At 38.1% G+C, this 22,510-nt stretch overlaps 2 protein-coding genes across 3 annotated transcripts in view; both read left to right on the top strand.

The window, feature by feature from the left end:
• The window catches only part of ipo13b (importin 13b), a 49,352-nt gene extending 43,511 nt beyond the window's left edge, over nucleotides 1–5,841 (top strand). The window contains exons 17-21 of one of the 2 annotated variants that reach the window (XM_056244750.1): nucleotides 1,614–1,680; nucleotides 1,805–1,863; nucleotides 2,797–2,886; nucleotides 2,986–3,167; nucleotides 4,541–5,841. In XM_056244750.1, the coding sequence (XP_056100725.1) occupies nucleotides 1,614–1,680; nucleotides 1,805–1,863; nucleotides 2,797–2,886; nucleotides 2,986–3,167; nucleotides 4,541–4,637 (495 nt within the window). In that variant the 3' untranslated portion in view covers nucleotides 4,638–5,841. Of the gene's footprint in view, nucleotides 1–1,613; nucleotides 1,681–1,804; nucleotides 1,864–2,796; nucleotides 2,887–2,985; nucleotides 3,168–4,540 lie in introns of those variants that run through there. The other variant, XR_008806457.1, reaches the window with a different exon arrangement.
• Nucleotides 5,842–8,393: 2,552 nt separating this feature from the next.
• Nucleotides 8,394–22,510, top strand: part of LOC130079475 (protein eva-1 homolog C-like) — a gene marked incomplete at its 3' end in the record, with an annotated part of 32,931 nt that continues 18,814 nt past the window's right edge. The window contains exon 1 of the mRNA XM_056244757.1: nucleotides 8,394–8,620. Within this exon, the coding sequence (XP_056100732.1) occupies nucleotides 8,518–8,620 (103 nt within the window). The remainder of the gene's footprint in view (nucleotides 8,621–22,510) is intronic.

Here is a 22,510-nt window from a genome sequence, read left to right as displayed (position 1 = left end):
TCTCTTCCTTTCCGTCCTGTGTCACGGTCTTTTCAGACCCTTGTTTTGCTCGGGCAGAGTGGAATTGACCTGAGGGGTTTTGCCATTGGATGATTGACAGCTCTCTCGTCCAATAGTCAGACAGAACACCTCTGATCTGTGCAGATCTCATTCGATCTAAAATCCTGCTCTTTGTAGCTGTTATATTAAATGTCTCAACTTGGTTGTGTTGCATCTCGCCACATTTGTTTTTACAGTGTAGTTGGATTCATATATTTAGATGTATTTTTTTAGATTCTGTACTATGTATAGGCCACTAATAAAATAAGTAAATAATAAAGATCTTCTTCTGTGCAGTGGCTTTATATCATGCAAGTATATTTTTTGAGTGTCATCCACAAAAAAATAGTAAATTCCATAATTATTAATTATTAATTTAATCATACAATTATAAAACAAAATTCTTGCTTCCTTTAAAAATGGAACTGAACATTAACATGTTTTTAAATGTATATTTTAATTTAAAAAAATATATATATATATGTACATACTGTATATATACATATTGTATATTATGTATATTTTAATATGCATGTATATAAATGTATGTATATATATGTGTGTGTGTGTGTGTATACACATATATATATATATATAGATATATATATATATATAATTTTTTTTTATATATATATATATATATATATATATATTGTATATATTAATATAATATAAATATATATTATTACATTTCATTTTATGTTGAAATTGAAAATGGTTGCACCGCTTAATGTTTTTTGTGGAAACCATGAAAAATTCTTTCATGATCCTTTGATGAATAGAAAGTTCAAAACATAACTTTTAACAGCTTTTATAAATAAAAAAAATGTATATGTATATATATATATATATAGTAACATTATAAATGTCTTTACTGTCACTTGATCAATTTAATGCATCCTTGCTGAATCAAAAAGTATTAATTTCTTTGTATTTCTTTGAATTAAATCATGTAAATCATGTTACTTTAACACAGTTGAAAGAGTCAAAAGTCCCATAAGCACCCACTACCCCCTTCCAGTGTCATTCCAGCCCTTAAACCGATGAAAGCCTAAATGAATTCATCTCAATTAATTGATTAATTGAATCAAATGAATTGGCTCTCTCATTTATGTATTTGGTCCTCATGAAATTCTCATGAGGTTTTCCCTCTCTCGGTTTCTCTCTGTGTCTTTCTCAAATATCCTCTCATCCTCAATGAGTTTCTTAATGCATCAGTTGTCTTTATCGTACATGTTATTTAGATTTCTGTTGCATTCAGTCCAACTGAGCAGAGAAAGTAGTGATTGAACAGATGTGAACAAAACAAGTGAAAAACGCTAAAGAGAGAAAAAAAATCATCATACCTTTAGTTTCTATTAAATTTCAGTATTTTAGTTTTTTTGCTGTTGATTTCTTACTTACCTGATCTGTTTGCATTAAATATGTACGTTTGGTTGATTTTCTAGAGCTAGACAGATATAGGGAGTGAGTGATGGGGATGGGGCACATGAGTGGCACATGAGTGATTGACAGGGTTCCAGGGGCGGGGTTTGAGTCATGTGCTCTGTTCATTGGCTCTGTCTGATTCATAGGCCCTCAAACGGAAGCCCGATTTATTCTTATCAGAGAGTCTTGACGTGAAAGCCGTGTTCCACTGTGGTAAGTCTGTTTCAAATGTAGAAAACACTGATGGATCCTTCTTCTTTGGTGTGTGTGAACGTCTAAGCCTCTGTAATGTTTAATACAGAGTGATTTCTCTAATGCCGCTGTGTTTTGGCCGTAGGAGTGCTGTCACTGAAATTCCCAGAAGCCCCAACAGTCAAATCTACCTGTCTTTTCTTTGTAAGTCAGAAGTTGTCGTAACAATCTGAAGGCCTATTCGCACCAAGAGCATAGGAATACACTGCTGGTCAAAAGTTTGGAATCATTTATTTGATGAAAAATAGTCAAAAGACATATTGTGAAATATTACAATTTAAAAAAACTATTATTTGAATATATTTTAAAATGTAGCTTATTTTAAAAGCTGAATTTTCAGCATCATTACTCCAGTCTTCAATGTCACATGATCCTTCAGAAATTGCTGCTCAATTATTATTGCCGCTGTTATTAATAATGTTTCCTTCCTATTTTCAATGTTTTCTGATTATTCTGAATATTTTTGTGGGAACCATGATCTTTTTTTTTCACAATGCTTTGTTGAATAGTACGTAAAAAAAAAACAGCATTTATTTGAAATAGAGAACTTTTGTAACATTTTGTAACATAATAAATGCCTTTTACTGTCACTTGTGATCAATTTAATGCATCCTTGCTGAATAAAAGTGCACACACACACACACATATATATATATATATATATATATATATATATATATATATATATGAAGCAGCACAACTGTTTTCAACATTGATGATAATCATACATTTTTCTTGAGCAGCAAATCATCATATTAGAATGATTTCTGAAGGATCATGTGACACTGAAGACTGGAGTAATGATGCTGAAAATTCAGCTTTGATCACAGGAATAAATTACATATTACAATATATTCAAACAGAAAACAATTATTTTAAATTGAATTTAAACCTTACAATTATATTAATTATTCCAAACTTTTGACCAGTAATGTATATTGTTTTGATTGAACGGCAAGATGCTCTGTGTGTATTGACCTTCAGTTTGTGTCTCTTTCCCTCCTGTGAAATATACTATCATAAATTACGATAGCTGTGTGAAGTGTTGAATTGTTCCTTTATTTGCGTTGACTGCAGACGGAACTAATACCGCACTGCGCTGACGTTCCTCCTGTGGGTCGGGTCGTACAGGAAAACGGTAAACTCCTCCTATTGGCTGTACTAGAGGTGAGCGCACAACTTTTCACCAGAGGTTCACAATAGATGATGATTACTGTAAAATGATACTGTAAACCGCACTAGAGTCTGATCTGGGTTTTTCGGCAGGCCATCGGTGGTCAGTCGTCCCGCAGTCTGATGGACCAGTTTGCAGAGGTGCTCTTCTGTCTGAACAAGCATTGCTTCGCTCTGCTGACGGTTTGGCTCAAAGAAGCTCTGCGCTCGCCAGGCTTCCCGTCCTCGCGTGTCTCTGATGAGCAGAAAGACACGTTCAGTCAACAAGTGCTTAGGTGAGATGAGTTCATGTGTGCCATTTGACCATTCTGGAGGGCAAATACCATTCTGGTATACAAGCAAAACACGCTCCTTTAAAAATGTTTGCTTGAATATTAATTTAAATGCAAAATTTTTCTTAATGTCATAATTATTTGTTAACAAACGAGTATTCATTACTTCAATGAGCTCATTGTTTCTGCCTGATTTATTACATTGTTTAAATTTTTAAAAAAAATCGCTAACTGTGATTTTTGTATTATGTACATTTCTGAAATACATAACTTAGACAGTTACCTCTGATAACAGATGACTCTGAATTGTAATGTGGACTTTTCTGTAAAGCTGCTTTGAAACGATGTGTATTGTGAAAAGCGCTATACAAATAAATGTGAATTGAATTGTTTTAAAGGGTTAGTTCACCCAAAATTTAAAATGATGTCATTAATGACTCTCCCTCATGTCGCTCCAAGCCCGTAAGACCTCCGTTTATCTTCAGAACACAGTTTAAGATATTTTAGATTTAGTCCAAGAGTTTTCTGTCCCTCCATTGAAAATGTATGTACGGTTTACTGTCCTTGTCCAGAAAGGAAATAAAGACATCATCAAAGTAGTCCATGTGACATCAGTGGGTTAGTTAGAGTGTTTTGAAGCATCGAAAATACATTTTGGTCCAAAAATAACAAAAACTAGGACTTTATTCAGCATTGTATTGTCTTCCGGTTCTGTTGTGGATCCGCGTTCAGTGCCGCTGCTGACGTAAGACGCTGCTGACGTGTGTCTGGTGCGTCCGTGTATTCGGGTTCAAATAAATATGGCTGGGCAAAAAAATGCAAGTCTTCCTCTGTGTGGAAATCCTTAGACATGTTTGGGACTGTAAACGAAGCTCGGGCGCACCAGACACACGTCAGCAGCGTCTTACGTCAGCAGCGGCACTGAACGCGGATCCACAACAGAACCGGAAGACAATACAATGCTGAATAAAGTCGTAGTTTTTGTTATTTTTGGACCAAAATGTATTTTCGATGCTTCAAAACATTCTAACTAACCCACTGATGTCACATGGACTACTTTGATGATGTCTTTATTTCCTTTCTGGACAAGGACAGTATACCGTACATACATTTTCAACGGAGGGACAGAAAACTCTCTGACTAAATCTAAAATATCTTAAACTGTTCTGAAGATGAACGGAGGTCTTACGGGCTTGGAACGACATGAGGGAGAGTCATTAATGACATCATTTTCATTTTTGGGTGAACTAACCCTTTAAAAGAGGTTTGAGGTTGGTAAGATCTTTAAATGTTTTTAAAAGAAGCCTTCATGCGCACATTCGAGTATCGTCATCTGAGAATGAAAAACGTTTTCTTTTTTCTTCATATCCTCTCAGGGAGCGAGTGAACAAGCGGCGAGTGAAAGACATCGTGAAGGAGTTCACCCTAGTGTGCCGTGGCCTTCACGGGACCGAGTACGCCGCAGATTACTGAGACACGGTGTGAGGAAACCCAAAATGTACAATTCCCAGAAGCCCTCACTGCGACATGAATGATACTGACAGTCTGAGAGTCGGGATCTTCCTCCAACTCGTCCTTCTCGCTCTCGCTCTCTCTCTCTCTCTCTCTCTTTCAACCACTCTCCCATTGGATTTTGGGGTCTCCGTAGGGCGATCCGAACAGTCGACATCTCCGCTCCCCGCATCTCACGGCATGTTTGCTGGAAACCGTTCTTTGATTCCCCCACGTTCGATCTTCCGTGGCTCTTGGGCTGTTTTCCTTGTGATAATTTGCATCCGTTTGAACTGAGAAATAGTGTTAGGTAAATGTTTTTTTATTTTTTATTTTGGAGAAATAAAAAGCATATATATATATATATATACACACACATATATAATAAAATATATATAAATGCACATAATAATCTAGTGAACCGTGGGGTGACGAGTACGTGTGCTGCTAACAGAGAGAGGGACCAATACAGACTTGTTTTTTCTCTGTGGCTTTATATCTATCCTCTATATCTCTGTCTGTCTAACCCCTCCTCACACTCAATTCTGCCAAAATGTTGTGGATGTTTTTTGATAAAATGATTATGATTGTTTTTGATATACATACATATATATATATATATAAATGAGGTCAGCAGCATATTTGGGGACTAGTAAAGACTGGGTGTTACACGACGGGAAAGAGAGATCCGCAAAGATGATAGTTCACTCAAAAAATTGACTTATTTACCCACCTTAATGTTGTTCCAAACTAGTATGATTTCTTTCTTTTAAAATTCTTAAATTGTGTTTGATTGAAGAAGTAGTCAAACAGGTTTGAAATGACACAAGGCTGCATAAATTATGACTGAATTTTCATTTTTTTGGGTGAACTGTCCCTTTAAATTTGGTTGGTACATGCACACAAAACAAACAATTGAGTGCACTCAAGTAATTTAACAGGTACTGCCTGTCTCTCTCTCTCTTTCTCGTTTCGCCCGGCTGCTGCTTGCCGACATGTAGCATGTGTGTTGCGTTACATACGGGCCCAGAATGTGTCGTAATCAGTGGATGAGGGCTGACTGTTCTATCGTGTTCGTTTACTAGTGAGTCACAGAGTGAGAACAAAGGGAGAGACGGAGGAGTCAAATGTACATTAGTTTTTTTTTGTACCTTGTTTTAATTTATTAAATACATCTGAGATGGCAGCACTGGGTTATGTGGTCTGTTTGTGTGAGTGAAGGTGTGAATGCTCATCACAAGAAGACAAAACCAAACCACAGACTCTTCAGGTACATTGTTACATTTTTTTTACCCCAGTGAATATTTATTTTTGAAAGTCAGTTTCTGTATGGACTCAAACCTTAAAAATTTTGTTTATTATTATTATTCATAAATGGTGTTGTTTTTGTCATGTTTTTAATGTGCTTGAAGACAAACCATGTGCAAATTCATAAGTCAACAGCATTGCTGAGTATCTCTTTAAAACTGCAGTGAACTAAAGAGACCGTCTCAAAAACACTGTTTGAAATCGCTGGTGTTTCTGACGTCACAAACTACCTTGTAACCAATCACGAAGACGTGCCTGCATTAGCATATCATTAACAGCGAACTAGCAGGGGAGTCTCGAGAGATGCCAGGTTATCCAGGTATTTTTTTCTGTTATGAAAAATCGGGTAGATTTAGCAATATAGGGTGTGTATGAGTATATTAAGATGTCATGATGTATGACATCATGACATGACTATATCATATGCCTTTCTCCACTGACATTCTGAAGCGTTTCTGATTGTTAAAAGGCAGACAGATGGCCAACTGGAACATTTTTTTTTCCATTAGCAATACATTATTAGTTGTTTGCTAAAGGCTAATCATATTAATTACCATTGTCCAACGTTGTAAAGAGCGATACAGTGCAGCGTTACTACAGTAAGTTGGCCGAGTGAATCTGTGTTGGCCTGAATGGAGGCGGGACTAATATAAGGATAATATTCATGAATCGGCATATATAAAAGAAGCAAGGGTGTAGAGTTGCATTCTATTTAATATTCTACATAATCAATCTATTTTAAGCCATAGGGAAAAAATCACAGAAAAAAAAAACTTTTAAATGTCATTTTTTTGTGTTCAAAGATGAGTTTTATGGGATACAATTATTGACTACAGGGGGACTTAAACACATTTGACCTTTAATGACAACATGCCCCAATACAGACTAAATGGGATACATTGAACTATTGGAACCTAAATTTAAACGAAATTATAGGCTTCTCTGCTAAACAACAATTTAAACCAAACCTATCTGTAAAAATGGCAATGAAGTAAATGCGCTGTCGCTAAACTGATGACTATGCCGTTTTGATGACAGGGAGTTGAGGCCCCTTCACACCAAGGACTGTAACAATAATATATTGTTTTAAAAATCGTTATAAATGTAAGCTAATAGAATAGCAGGGTCTACGCCACAACTATGGCGATCCTCTGGTGTGGAAGCTGATATGTTGTCGTGTTGTGAATGAATAGGCCTTTACTGCAATTCTTCATATTGACCAATAGATGTCTCTACAGTTTTGGAGAAACATCACGAGATTTTCACGGTAAGGACCATAGGTATGGACCATAAACACATCTGCTTTATTTACTTTACATGACCTTGGAATCTTCAAAGGCGTCAACTTGGGGAAAAAAATGCTGTCATTTCCAGTTTAATAAGGTGATTTCATACATTCCATCAAACGTGCACTATTTAAGTCTTAAACATTGTTTCGGTAAGATAAAATAATTTTAAATAGCCTGTTTAAATAGGTGGAGATATTATTATTATGTGCTATGGAAAATGCATTAGTTTGAAAGGTAAAACTCAGACTGTGAAGCACAGCGGTGGATCAGTGATGGTTTGAGCTGCAATATCATGATATTTCCGACTGTGTCACTGCCAAGAACTACAGAACCGTTCTGGAGGACCGTGTGCATCTAATGCCTCAAACATTGTACCTTGAAGGAGGTGGCGTGTTTCAGCATGATACTCCCAATACACACAGAAAGCACACACAACAACCAACCCAACCAACAACAACCAACACACAGAAAGACTGGTGACAGAATGGTGTGATGAACATGAAAGTGAAGTTGAACATCTCACATGCCCTGCACACTCACCACATCTAAATATGTTTGGGGTATTTTGGAGGTGCGAGTCAGAAAACGCTTTCCTCCTCCAGCATCACATGTGACCCGGACACTGTTCTGGAAGAGGAACGGCTGAGTCCAGAGGGACGCTGTGAAGGACTGTATCTGTCATTCCCAAGATGAATTGATGCTCTATTGGCCACAAAACGAGGCTGTACAACATATTAATAAATGATTGTGGTGTAAAACCATGTGTTTCAGTTTCAATGTCCAACCTCTGTAGGTCTTAGGTTAAATTCCTTACCTCGCTTATTTGTGCATAATTTGGTATTTTCTGTGATTGCAATCGTTTATCATTGTGTAAAGTAATACATTACGGTGCATTAATACAGTGACCTACTGACACCATTAAAGACAGTATAAAGCTTGATTCACTGGATTTGATTGTTGTTATTATTATTTTATATAAATACTTTGTTTATATAAACTTTAATACTACAGTATTTTGACAGTCATGCTGATGACTTGAACTGACTGAGCATAAATTCAGGGACTTTGGGACCAGGGGGAATTCTCTCTCTCTCTCTCTCTCTCTCTCTCTCTCTCTCTCTCTCTCTCTCTCTCTCTCTCTCTCTCTCTCTCTCTCTCTCTCGGGTCTTCTTCCTCCGACTCTCTCCTGTGTCTCCAGACTGAAGTCATGGAATCAGACATCTCTTCATGTCCTGCAGTCTGATCCTCAGGAATCATCGGATCTGATGGGACATTTAAGGATGTTTTTCCCCGATGTCTCATATTCACTGCTGTTGTTGGGAATCTCGTGTCTGACTGGCTTCACTAAGACTTCACAGGAGTTCTCAGGTATCATCATCATCATCATCATCACGCACCATCATCATCCTACAATAAGTTTGCGTATGCACACTTTATGATAGGACTATATGTATAATATCCCTTTAAATTTGAATAAATTCACACGCGTTTAGTAAAAAATCACAGGATTGTGTTTTAAAACTTTCCAGCTTTATTTTTTTCGTTTTATGCATTTTTGAGGTGGCGATGTCACATGCGCACGTTTATTTCATCCTCGTGTAAATAAGTGAAACGGAGTGTAATTTAAATTCTTTCGCGGGAACTTCCGTGAGCCACGCGATCAAAGAGAAACTGCACGTGCGCGCGCGCGCTCATAGGGTTACACTGTTACATGTCATCTTATACAGTTCATAAGTCTTTATAGTAAATTGTAGTTTTTTTTTATTTAATCGATTTTTTATTACAAATTATATTATCAATTTGAGTTATCAAGTTGGAATTTGAGTGAAAAGTTGAAATGATCAACATGAATTCAGAAAGTCTATTGAGCACCATTGTATATTATACAGTATTCATATAGCGATCCTGTATGAGATAAATGCATGAAGCATTGATTTCATGAACTCTGTTGTTTCAAAGTGTTATGCTGGTTTGATGAAGATACACAAACAGAACCTGAGGTTTATGAAGGTTGTGTGTTTGTCTTGTGAAGAAATAAAGGACTCAGATATGAATTGATCAGAAACAGCTGTGATGTGGCAGATCTCAGTGTGTGATGGGAATCTGTTTTTAATCGAATTGTGTTTGCATTTCTCTTCTTAATTTACTCAAATGTACACAGCTTTGCTTTGGGCGAAGAATTTAAATCAGTTGATAGTCAGGTTTATTTGTATAGTGATTTACATAAATACGACCTGATTCAAAGCAGCTCTATAGAAGACAGAAGAAGACTTAATGGGAGAATTACATGAAGAACTAAAATCATGTCAGGATATATGTATTAAAATATTCTAAATATATAAAAAAATCATTTAAAACATTTTTTTTCACTTTGCAGTATTAATGTTGCAATGCAAAAAAATAGTCTTCTTAATAATAATAAAAAAAAAATATATATATATAAAATGAAGCCTCTTTTTCCACTGCAACATTATTGCTGAAATGAGAAAAAAAATATAAAAAATGTATACGTCATGGTAATATTTGCTGTACTTTAATTGCCTTTCATTTCTGCCGATTTAGATTAAAAAAGGTAAATAAAATTGTTTTCATTCATATTAAAATAACGGGATTCATCAGTGAGAAAATCCCAGGCTATAGGATTCTTATGTTGAAGTAAAATATAATTGTTTTGAAATATGACCAGGACGTGTTTTTGTGGGATTGCTGTGAGCTGCAACAGTCGAGCTGTCCTGTCAAAGAACAGACGCTCAACAGAATATCATTGGTTACGTCCAGCCGAACACACAGAGTTGTGGCTCTGTTGGGTCACACAGGACCGGTCCTGTGACTCTGAAAGACTCTCACACACTCTGGAATGTTCGTTTGATTGACAGGTGCTTGAAAAGGGTGACAGAAGTTGTTGATGGAGACAGAGCTTCTGTTGCCGAGCAACAGGCCTGTACATCTGTCCTACAGGAACCTCATGCCTTTGTGTGTGTGTGTGTGTATGCTGTGTTTCATCTTGGTTAATTAGCTTCACACACACACTTAGATTCATTGTGTGTGTGTTCACTACACAGTGAAAGTAGGCATAAAGCTGTGGGCGGGGCTTATTGAAGCGCTGAATGTGATGTGGGGCTGTTAAAAGGTCAGCAGGTCAGCTGAGGTCAAAGCGTTTGATGATCAGATGACAGACTGTCGTTCTGTCAATCATGTGCTTCAGTCGGAGAGTCCTTGTGAAATTACATTTAAAGGTGCACTCAGTAACTTCAGCATTTTTGATAAACGCATTTAAAATGAGGTGAAGTCTCTAGTGATATCAGAAGAAAAGCTTCATAAAAGCATATTTTCAAGTGAAATAAAGCATTCAGCAGGAAATGATGTAGTGTGGGACTTGATTTGATCTTTCTGGATTTGATTGGCTCGTTATATTTGGCTGTGATATTATGGGTTAATGTTTTTGTTCCCCATCAGTCTTTGATTATATTATTAACCATATAAACTACTGTTCAAAAGGTTCGGTAAGATTTCTTTTTTTCTTTTTCAGTCTCTTCTGCTCACCAAGCCTGCATTTATATGATCAAAAATACAGTAAAAACAGTAATATTGTGAAGTATTATTGCAATTTAAATATATTGTTAAAATATAATTTATTGCTGTGATGAAAGCTGAATTTTCAGCATCATTACTCCAGTCTTCAGTGTCACATGATCCTTCAGAAATCACTCTAATATGATGATTTGATGCTCAAGAAACATTTCTGATTATTATCAATGTTGAAATCAATTTTCAAAAATCCTGTTTAGCAACCTGTCTGTAACTTTTGATTAGTTTAATGCATCCTTGCTGAATAAAAGTATTAATTTCTATCTATATCAAAAATATTAATGATCCCAAACTTTTGCGGTCTATTAAATATAATGAAATATGTTATATATAAAATAACTTGCGCTGAGTACACAAATGAAGAAAGTAATTTTGATTCCAGTTTTAAATTGTGTATATTCAGTCAAAAGCAATAAGTTTATATATTGCAGGCTGTGTTTTTCTTTATAAATTTGTCTGTTACCAAACGCTCACAACTCTGGTCACATTACGAGTGTAATCTCACTCCATCTCTCCGTCCCGTTTCTGCCAAGAAGGAAAAATCTCCCTGTCGGAAGAGAGTAAATGCTTGAAATCAGAGAGTTTAGCTGAGGTGAGAGTCGCTCTAATAACCTTTATACTCCAGAGAGCCAAGAGGTTAGAGGTGTGTGTGTGTGTGTGTGTGTGTGTGTGTGTGTGTGTGTGTGTGTGTGTGTGTGTGTGTGTGTGTGTGTGTGTGTGTGTGTGTGTGTGTGTGTGTGTGTGTGTGTGTGTGTGAGATGAGGGACTTTGTTCCGGAGGTGGAACTTGAAACCACTGCCTTCTGTTTGTAGAAAAGACCCCCTTCCCCACCAACACCAAGACCCTTTTTCCAGCAGGGCTCTCTCTCTCTCTCACACACACACACACACACACACACACACACACACACACACACACTCTCTCTCACTCTCTCTCCTTCACACACACACACACACACACACACACACACACACTTTATGGCTTTATGGTTTGATTTATGGCTTTGGAGTTTTCAAATTATGTGTCTTAAGGAGAGGTGTTCTAAAAAAGACTTACAGTGAAGGAAGATCCTGAGCCGTTTCTACAGACCAGAATATCACAGAGACTTAAAGGGTTAGTTCACCCAAAAATGAAAATTATGTCATTAAAGTCCCTGTAAAGTCAAAATTAAGTATGTGTTTTGAGTTTGTCACACCACAGAAAAATGTGTTATTAGTCACCCAGCCAAATTTGAATGATAAAAAAAGCCAGCAAGTACATAAAATAAGCTATCAAAATCTTGAAAAAATGAGCAGTAATCTCTGCTCTCAAACGCTGGGGGCGTGTCCACTGGCTGCGCTGAAACCACGCCCACTCGCGGGAAAGCTGCCGTCGTCGACTCGCCTCACTCAACTCTACAGCCGGAATGGATGCTCGCACGGTGGGCACGCACTGCCGAATGGCACCAGTTGTCGGCGCGACGGGAGGATGAAGGCTGAGGCGGGAGTCGGTTCGGCCCCATTCACCAGTAACAGCGGATTATCAGTGAATCCCAGACAGTTATCTCCGACGAAAGTTTATAAAACTATCCCGTGTAAAATGATTACTTACAGAGGCAGGTTTTGGCGGTGATCCTCAGCTCTCCATCAAGGTGGCTCTTCACAAAATTAATCCACTTCTTCTTGATGTAATCGTTTTTCGGAAATTTAAACAAGGACACCGATGGATGTGCTCTATAATATTGTTAGGAGCGGCCAGCCTCAGCGGCTTTAGTGCGTCATCAAGTAGGGGCGTGTCCAGGAGCTCAAGGGCTCCAGTGCGTCATCGAGCCCTGTTTTAGCCCCGCCCAGAAAATCCGTAAAATATCAATGGTGAAAAACTGTTTAACGATCTAACTCCACAATTCAGTACTTCACAGTTCACAGTCTTTGTAATATGTTTTAGCAATACATTTCTAACATTTATAATGTGTTTAGAATTTTTTTTTGAAATTGCCTTTACAGGGACTTTAATGACTCTCCCTCATGTCGCTCCAAGCCCGTAAGACCTCCGTTCATCTTCAGAACACAGTTTAAGATATTTTAGATTTAGTCCGAGAGTTTTCTGACCCTCCATTGAAAATGTATGTACGGTATACTGTCCTTGTCCAGAAAGGAAATAAAGACATCATCAAAGTAGTCCATGTGACATCAGTGGGTTAGTTAGAATGTTTTGAAGCATCGAAAATACATTTTGGTCCAAAAATAACAAAAACTACGACTTTATTCAGCATTGTATTGTCTTCCGGTTCTGTTGTGGATCCGCGTTCAGTGCCGCTGCTGACGTAAGACGCTGCTGACGTGTGTCTGGTGCGTCCGTGTATTCGGGTTCAAATAAATATGGCTGGGCAAAAAAATGCAAGTCTTCCTCTGTGTGGAAATCCTTAGACATGTTTGTGAAGATTGTTTTGTTTCCAGCGTGCGTCTCCCTCAGACTGTAAACGAAGCTCGGGCGCACCAGACACACGTCAGCAGCGTCTTACGTCAGCAGCGTCACTGAACGCGGATCCACAACAGAACCGGAAGACAATACAATGCTGAATAAAGTCGTAGTTTTTGTTATTTTTGGACCAAAATGTATTTTCGATGCTTCAAAACATTCTAACTAACCCACTGATGTCACATGGACTACTTTGATGATGTCTTTATTTCCTTTCTGGACAAGGACAGTAAACCGTACATACATTTTCAATGGAGGGACAGAAAACTCTTGGACTAAATCTAAAATATCTTAAACTGTGTTCTGAAGATGAACGGAGGTCTTACGGGCTTGGAGCGACATGAGGGTGAGTCATTAATGACATCATTTTAAATTTTGGGTGAACTAACCCTTTAAAAGAGGGACTATTTTGGCCAGTGATCAATCACTGGCAAACACTCAGAACACCCTAGAAACACACTGGCAAACACTCAGAACACCCTAGAAACACACTGGCAAACACTCAGAACACCCTAGAAACACACTGGCAAACACCCTAGAAACACACTGGCAAACACTCAGAACACCCTAGAAACACACTGGCAAACACTCAGAACACCCTAGAAACACACTGGCAAACACCCAGAACACCCTAGAAACACCGGCAAACACCCTAGAAACACACTGGCAAACACTCAGAACACCCTAGAAACACACTGGCAAACACTCAGAACACCCTAGAAACACTGGCAAACACCCTAGAAACACACTGGCAAACACTCAGAACACCCTAGAAACACACTGGCAAACACCCAGAACACCCTAGAAACACCGGCAAACACCCTACAAACACACTGGCAAACACTCAGAACACCCTAGAAACACATTGGCAAACACTCAGAACACCCTAGAAACACTGGCAAACACTCAGAACACCCTAGAAACACACTGGAAAACTCCCAGAACACCCTAGAAACACCAGCAAACACCCAGAACACCCTAGAAACACTGGCAAACACTCAGAACACCCTAGAAACACACTGGCAAACACCCAGAACACCCTAGAAACACCGGCAAACACCCTAGAAACACACTGGCAAACACCCTAGAAACACACTGGCAAACACTCAGAACACCCTAGAAACACACTGGCAAACACCCAGAACACCCTAGAAACACCGGCAAACACCCTAGAAACACACTGGCAAACACTCAGAACACCCTAGAAACACACTGGCAAACACTCAGAACACCCTAGAAACACTGGCAAACACCCTAGAAACACACTGGCAAACACTCAGAACACCCTAGAAACACACTGGCAAACACCCAGAACACCCTAGAAACACCGGCAAACACCCTACAAACACACTGGCAAACACTCAGAACACCCTAGAAACACATTGGCAAACACTCAGAACACCCTAGAAACACTGGCAAACACTCAGAACACCCTAGAAACACACTGGAAAACTCCCAGAACACCCTAGAAACACCAGCAAACACCCAGAACACCCTAGAAACACTGGCAAACACTCAGAACACCCTAGAAACACACTGGCAAACACCCAGAACACCCTAGAAACACACTGGCAAACACTCAGAACACCCTAGAAACACATTGGCAAACACTCAGAGCACCCTAGAAACACACTGGCAAACACTCAGAACACCCTAGAAACACTGGCAAACACTCAGAACACCCTGGAAACACACTGGCAAACACCCAGAACACCCTAGAAACACCAGCAAACACCCAGAACACCCTAGAAACACACTGGCAAACACTCAGAACACCCTAGAAACACATTGGCAAACACTCAGAACACCCTAGAAACACTGGCAAACACTCAGAACACCCTAGAAACACACTGGAAAACTCCCAGAACACCCTAGAAACACCAGCAAACACCCAGAACACCATATAAACACACTGGCAAACACCCAGAACACCCTAGAAACACACTGGCAAACACTCAGAACACCCTAGAAACACACTGGCAAACACTCAGAACACCCTATAAACACATTGGCAAACACTCAGAGCACCCTAGAAACACACTGGCAAACACTCAGAACACCCTAGAAACACACTGGCAAACACCCAGAACACCCTAGAAACACCAGCAAACACCCAGAACACCCTAGAAACACACTGGCAAACACTCAGAACACCCTAGAAACACACTGGCAAACACTCAGAACACTCTAGAAACACACTGGCAAACACTCAGAACACCCTAGAAACACACTGGCAAACACCCTAGAAACACACTGGCAAACACTCAGAACACCCTAGAAACACACTGGCAAACACCCTAGAAACACACTGGCAAACACCCTAGAAACACACTGGCAAACACTCAGAACACCCTAGAAACACACTGGCAAACACTCAGAACACCCTAGAAACACACTGGCAAACACTCAGAACACCCTAGAAACACCGGCAAACACCCTAGAAACACACTGGCAAACACTCAGAACACCCTAGAAACACATTGGCAAACACTCAGAACATCCTAGAAACACTGGCAAACACTCAGAACACCCTAGAAACACACTGGCAAACACCCAGAACACCCTAGAAACACTGGCAAACACTCAGAACACCCTAGAAACACACTGGCAAACACTCAGAACACCCTAGAAACACTGGCAAACACTCAGAACACCCTAGAAACACACTCAAAAACACCCAGAACACCCTAGAAACACCAGCAAACACCCAGAACACCCTAGAAACACTGGCAAACACTCAGAACACCCTAGAAACACACTGGCAAACACTCAGAACACCCTAGAAACACACTGGCAAACACTCAGAACACCCTAGAAACACATTGGCAAACACTCAGAGCACCCTAGAAACACACTGGCAAACACTCAGAACACCCTAGAAACACTGGCAAACACCCTAGAAACACACTGGCAAACACCCAGAACACCCTAGAAACACCAGCAAACACCCAGAACACCCTAGAAACACACTGGCAAACACTCAGAACACCCTAGAAACACACTGGCAAACACCCAGAACACCCTAGAAACACCAGTAAACACCCAGAACACCCTAGAAACACACTGGCAAACACCGGCAAACACCCTAGAAACACACTGGCAAACACCGGCAAACACCCTAGAAACACACTGGCAAACACTCAGAACACCCTAGAAACACATTGGCAAACACTCAGAACACCCTAGAAACACACTGGCAAACACTCAGAACACCCTAAACACATTGGCAAACACTCAGAACACCCTAGAAACACACTGGCAAGCACTCAGAACACCCTAACACTGGCAAACACCCAGAACACACTGGCAAACACCCAGAACACCCTAGAAACACCGGCAAACACCCAGAACACCCTAGAAACACACTGGCAAACACCCAGAACACCCTAGAAACACACTGGCAAACACCCAGAACACCCTAGAAACACACTGGCAAACACCCAGAACACTCTAGAAACACCGGCAAACACCCAGAACACCCTAGAAACACACTGGCAAACACCCAGAACACCCTAGAAACACCGGCAAACACCCAGAACACCCTAGAAACACACTGGCAAACACTCAGAACACCCTAGAAACACACTGGCAAACAGCTAGATAAGCAGATAAGCTAGATATGCTCAGATAAGCACCGCTCACACTTTATAAAACATTTTTCTTCAGAAAATGTAAGTCTAGTTTGGATCACTGTCTGGAGCAAACACGTCACATTTCATATGTTTTGCAGAAGTGCTTCATCAAAACACCTCTGTGTGTTCTCTCTCGCTCTCTCTCTCTCACACACTCACACACACAGCGTCAGGCTAGTTGTGTTTGAGCAGATCCTGTGGTTGGGTTGTTATGTCTATGGCAAAACGCTGTCTGGGTGGTGTGTGTGTGTGTCATATCAGCACCTCAAAGCCCTCAGGAGAAATTAAAATGGAAACATATAAGACATTTGTTGATGAGTAGAGTATAGTATATCCCTACAATGAATGTGTATTGCAGCTCAGATCAATTGATTTTGGAAGAATTCAATGAGAATTAGTTGAGCTCATATTGAGACTTTTGATTGTAGACTTCAGTATCTTGGCAAATCTGAGCAGTTTCAGAGACTTTTGAGAACTAATCTGGGGTCTTTCTTTCATGAGAAACATTTGAGAATATATATATATATTTTTCCATTTGAATATATTTTAAACTGTAATTTATTCCTGTGATTAAAGCTGAATTTTCAGCATCATTACTCCAGTCTTCAGTGTCACATGATCCTTCAGAAATCATTCTAATATGATGATTTGATGCTCAATAAACATTTCTGATTATTATCAATATTGAAAACAGTTGTGCTGCTTCATATTTTAGTGGAAACTGAGATAATAAAGTAAATGTGCATGTTTTAATGCTAAGTGTTGACCTCGTTTTTTGACCTCAGCCTCGTTTATTTATTTATGTATTGTGGTGACCGTTCTGGACTGTCTGATGTGTGTTCCGTCATTATTCTAGCCATATTTTGCTGATGCATATAACACATATCAGCTTATCTGTTTCTCTCACTAGCCAACATCACTTAACCTGCTAACACACACACAAGTTAACAGACACACACTTACACACTTCACTCTAAAAAACAAAGCTTCTTTATTGGCATCGATGGTTTCATGAAGAAACTTTAAAATCCACAGAACCTTTCCATTCCACAAAAAGTTCTTTAAACTATTGAAATGTTCTCCAAAAATGGTTATTTTAAGAACTGATCAGTGAAAGGTTATTTGGGGAAGCTAAAATGCTTATTTTATTGCATCACTGCGAAGAGTGCACATAAAACACATATTCATACTAGCAAGGGGTCAAATTTTGGTATCTGGTTAAAAGATGCAGTGTATTCTGATTAGATAAATGTTTATGCGTTATATTGTTGTACATTATTTATTATATGAAGTTATATTGTAGTCACTGAGCTGAGTGGCGATGTTAATCGTCAACTCCAGGTGTTACAGCTCATATTTATAACAAAGGGAACGATAAATGGATGCATACATGTGCAGTGGGAGAAGTAGAACGAGAGAGGAGAGAGAAGGTCTCCTTCACAGCTGATGAGAACAAGGGGCTTTTGTTTTGTTGATCACATCCTGATCCGTTAAAACGCTCTCCTTTTCTTTCTTTCTCACTCAGAAATAAGTAGTCATAAAAACTTTTCCTCACTTTATTGCATTAATAGTTTGCATTTATATGCTGCAAACACTTTGGTTTATTATGTGATGTTTTCAGATTCACCTGCACTCAAACACATTTAAGATGTAACTGTGATTGTTTTGTACATATTCAGTCAGTATTTTCTCTTAAATTGTATTTCATTTCCTTTTTGTATTCTAGTCACATTTATAGTGCCAGACTGCCAGTCTAGGTTTTAGTCTCTAGACTAACTCTAACTCTTTTAGTTCATGAAAATACATTTTTCCCTCATATTAACCCTGTAAAGTCTGATCAATGAAATAATAGTTAGAAGAAAAAAAATTAATGGAAACGAGTTTATTTAACGTTTAAACAAAATGTTTTCAAAAAATCTAAAAAGAAACTGCATATGTTTGTTTTTTTCATACACACCAGGCTTTTATGGCTCATATGATATATGATATGATATAGTGAGAATATGGAGATCATACTTGAGGAGGGGAAAAAACATCTCAGTTTTATTCAGAGGTTCAAACTGAGCCAAAAATATGCAATTTGATGCAGATGTAATGTCATTAAATGTAATTACAGCATACAGAGACACATTTTTCAATTCACACTTACAAATCTTTCTCTCCAGTCCAACCAGACCATTAAATAACACTTCAAAAATCATCATAGTTATGGCATCACAAGTGTAAAAGACTCATGTGTGCTGCTGAAATAGTACAGGAACAACATGTTTTTGGACCTTCTAGTGTTTGTTGTGCTGCTGAAAATCAAATCAAGTGGATTTGTGGAGTCAGGTGAGACATTTAGAGAAAGTTTTATGCAAATGCACAAGATTCTTCAAAATTTCTGTGTTCCACAGGAAAAAATAACAGCATACGAGGGCGAATATATAACAACAAGATTTTAAAATAATTTTTGGGTGAACAATTCCTTGAAAACGCTGAGATCTAAGCCCCTGGTGTGTGCGTGTGTGTGTGTAATTCATTAGCAGCCTCTAAGCTCTATTGTTGTGGCATGTTGACACTCTCTCTACACACACACACACGCAGTGTGTTTCCTGAGGTTGAGCATCAGAGGTCACGTCAGGTCATCCCGAGGTTAATGACAGTTTTTAGAATAAATCATTTCCTCATGTTGAGCTTTGATGTGACCACTGTCCATTTATTGAGGCAGTAATTTGCCCTTCAGCTTTCGGCGCGTGGTTTAGGGTGTGTGTGTGTGTGTGTGTGTGTGTGGTTCCTGTTGGCTGGAGATGTTGTGGAGAAAGTTTTGAGGGAATTCCTCTTTAATATCTCCTCTCTTATGTTAAACTCGGCTCTATAATTTTCCATAAATATCCCGGTGGCAGTAGATCCGCTTTAGTGCCGCTCCAGTGAGTCACGCTAAACACTTCTGAGGACTAAAGACGATTAGTTGCACCAGTTCGGCTCTTGTCACATTATATGCATGTGTTAATTCAACCATCTCTTTTTTCACTCCTTATTTGATCAGGAGACATTTTTACTTGCAATTGAATTAAAAATGCAAAATAATCGTTTATTTTTTAGATGATGGACCGCACTCGCTGAATTAAACGGTCATATCACTAAATTTTATCATACTACTGTTTGAAACTCATCACCATTACATACTGCATAGTGTTTTGCATACTATTTTTTAAATGAATATATACGCATACTGTCTAATTTTAAAGTTTTTTTTTAATCAAATTGAATTTGCCCCCAAAGGATTAGGTTTTATGATTAGATATATATTTATTTACAAAAAAATTATACAAATATTTGTAAGGCGTTTTTAATCTATTGCCCTTTTAATGAATTTTTGTCATATACACAATCATATCATGTCATATCATCATATTCTGCGCATTCTATCATTATTCATTTATTATTTGCTTAAGCTCAATAAATCCTTCTCTGGAAGTAATGCTAAAAAAATGTCATGAAGTAAAAAATTCACCACATTTGAAGATTGACTCGCTCTTTATGAGCAGTGTCTGTTTGTGTGGATGCTGTCGGTTTTCAGATTGTTGTTTCTGCTCCTGTTGAATGTCAAATGTTCAGAAAATAAGAAAGTATGCAGGACACACACAGTCTCACACAGACACACACGCACACACACACACACACACACACACACACACACACACACACACACACACACACACACACACACACACACACACACACACACACACACAGACACAGACACATTCACACACATCACATACACACACATCACATACATACATACAGATCACACACACACACAGACACACAGACAAATCACCTTTCACAAATAACACAGAACGCCAAACAGGCCGACTGCTGGATTGTGCGTGTGTGTGCATGTGTCAGTGTGTTTATTGTGTTTTGCTTCATGTTACTCTGCAGACATGTGGAATTCGCCCGTCATCTCTCTCCACCAATCACAGCTCAGCATCTTTTAAACAGAGGAAAACTCCAGCACAACTAACACACACACACACACACACACACACACACACACACACGGCCTGTTTTCTCTCTCTGTCTTTGCCACTCTGTTTATAATTGAGCATCTCTCCTCCAGTGTCTGTGTTTTCGGGCACTAGGAGGGCAGTAAATGACCCCCTCTCACATCACATGACTGAGCACATGACATGTCACTTCCACTTTTTCTCTTTGGTCTGTGTTCGGAATAGCCATTCCTAGTACTACTATACTTTTTATATTATTTTTCCGGTATTCAATCAACACTACTTTTGCCAAAATTTTAGTTTGCAACATTTTAATCCACAATGCAATGCACTCAGCGTGACCTACATCTATTTCCACTATGATTTGTAACATATTTGACATGAATTCCAAAAATTAGATTAAACACAATTATTTAAAACATTGCATTAGTGATGTCATGTTACAACAGTACTACTGTTTTTTACATTCTACATATTACTTCCCATACAGTATTTGAGTTATTGTTAACTAAAGCTAAAACAAATTTTTTTTTTAATTAATTGAAATATAGCTGAAAGAGACTAAAAAATAAATATTAAATGGGAAAAAACTTGAAAAACTTAAACATAAAATACTTAAAATTAGAAAAGTTGCATTGCCAATTAACTGAAATAAAAATAAATTTGAGATGAAGTGTTAAAACAACTAATATTAAAACAAATAAATATAAATTGGCCTGTGAACTATCAATGTCACTTGGCACTTTTTTTATTGTCTTTTTTCCCTATCACATATTTTAGCAATCATAAATTAGTTATATCATTCGAAAGACTCAAAATTCATCCTGTGAAACCCGTTTTGAAATAGAACATTGTGTTATCATGAAAACAGCACTTTTAAACCTTTTAGCAGGTTAAATTTGTATGATATCAACTTCAAATTTAGAACATTACTTGGTTAGACATATGGCTTTGATTTTCTAGTCAAAATTATTTTGTAAAATATATATTCGTCATGAAATTAAAAACATTTAGTTCAGTGAATTTTTAGTTCAGTTTACTCAACAGTAAACTTTGACTTCTACAACTTTCTTACACTTTAATTTTTAAGTGTAAGGTGTGACAGTTAGCTGGTTAAATAGATAAATAGAAATATGAAATGAAAAAGAAAACTAATAAAAATTACAAAATTAAACAAAATTACTAAAACAAACTGAAAATATAAGTAAAAGCTAATTCAAAATATTAATAAATACTTTAATTGTATTTAAAGCTGCAGTCCGTAGCTTTTTTGGGTTAAAAAGTATCCAAAATATATATTTGAGAAAATACATAACCAGCCAGTGTTCATAACTCTCTGCTTGCCTTAGCTCGATTCAAAGCAGTAAGCTTGTAATAATGTTTTTAATTCCAGTGGTACTGGTGGATTTCCACGGGAGATTCGAGCATGTCTTTGAGTCATTACGCCACATCTGCACACACACATCTGTACACACACATCTGTACACATTAAGAAGAGTCTCGGCTAGTAGGCTATATCGAGTGTGAGGATGCTGGAGGTGGAGATTTTTAGCCTTTTCTCACAGCACTTGATATAATTAAACTTA

This window comes from Rhinichthys klamathensis, unplaced genomic scaffold (genome assembly GCF_029890125.1).
Source record: "Rhinichthys klamathensis goyatoka isolate OS25496 unplaced genomic scaffold, OSU_Roscu_1.1 h1tg001078l_1, whole genome shotgun sequence".
Lineage (NCBI taxonomy): Eukaryota > Metazoa > Chordata > Actinopteri > Cypriniformes > Leuciscidae > Rhinichthys > Rhinichthys klamathensis.
This window is presented reverse-complemented; position numbering and strand designations above follow the sequence as displayed.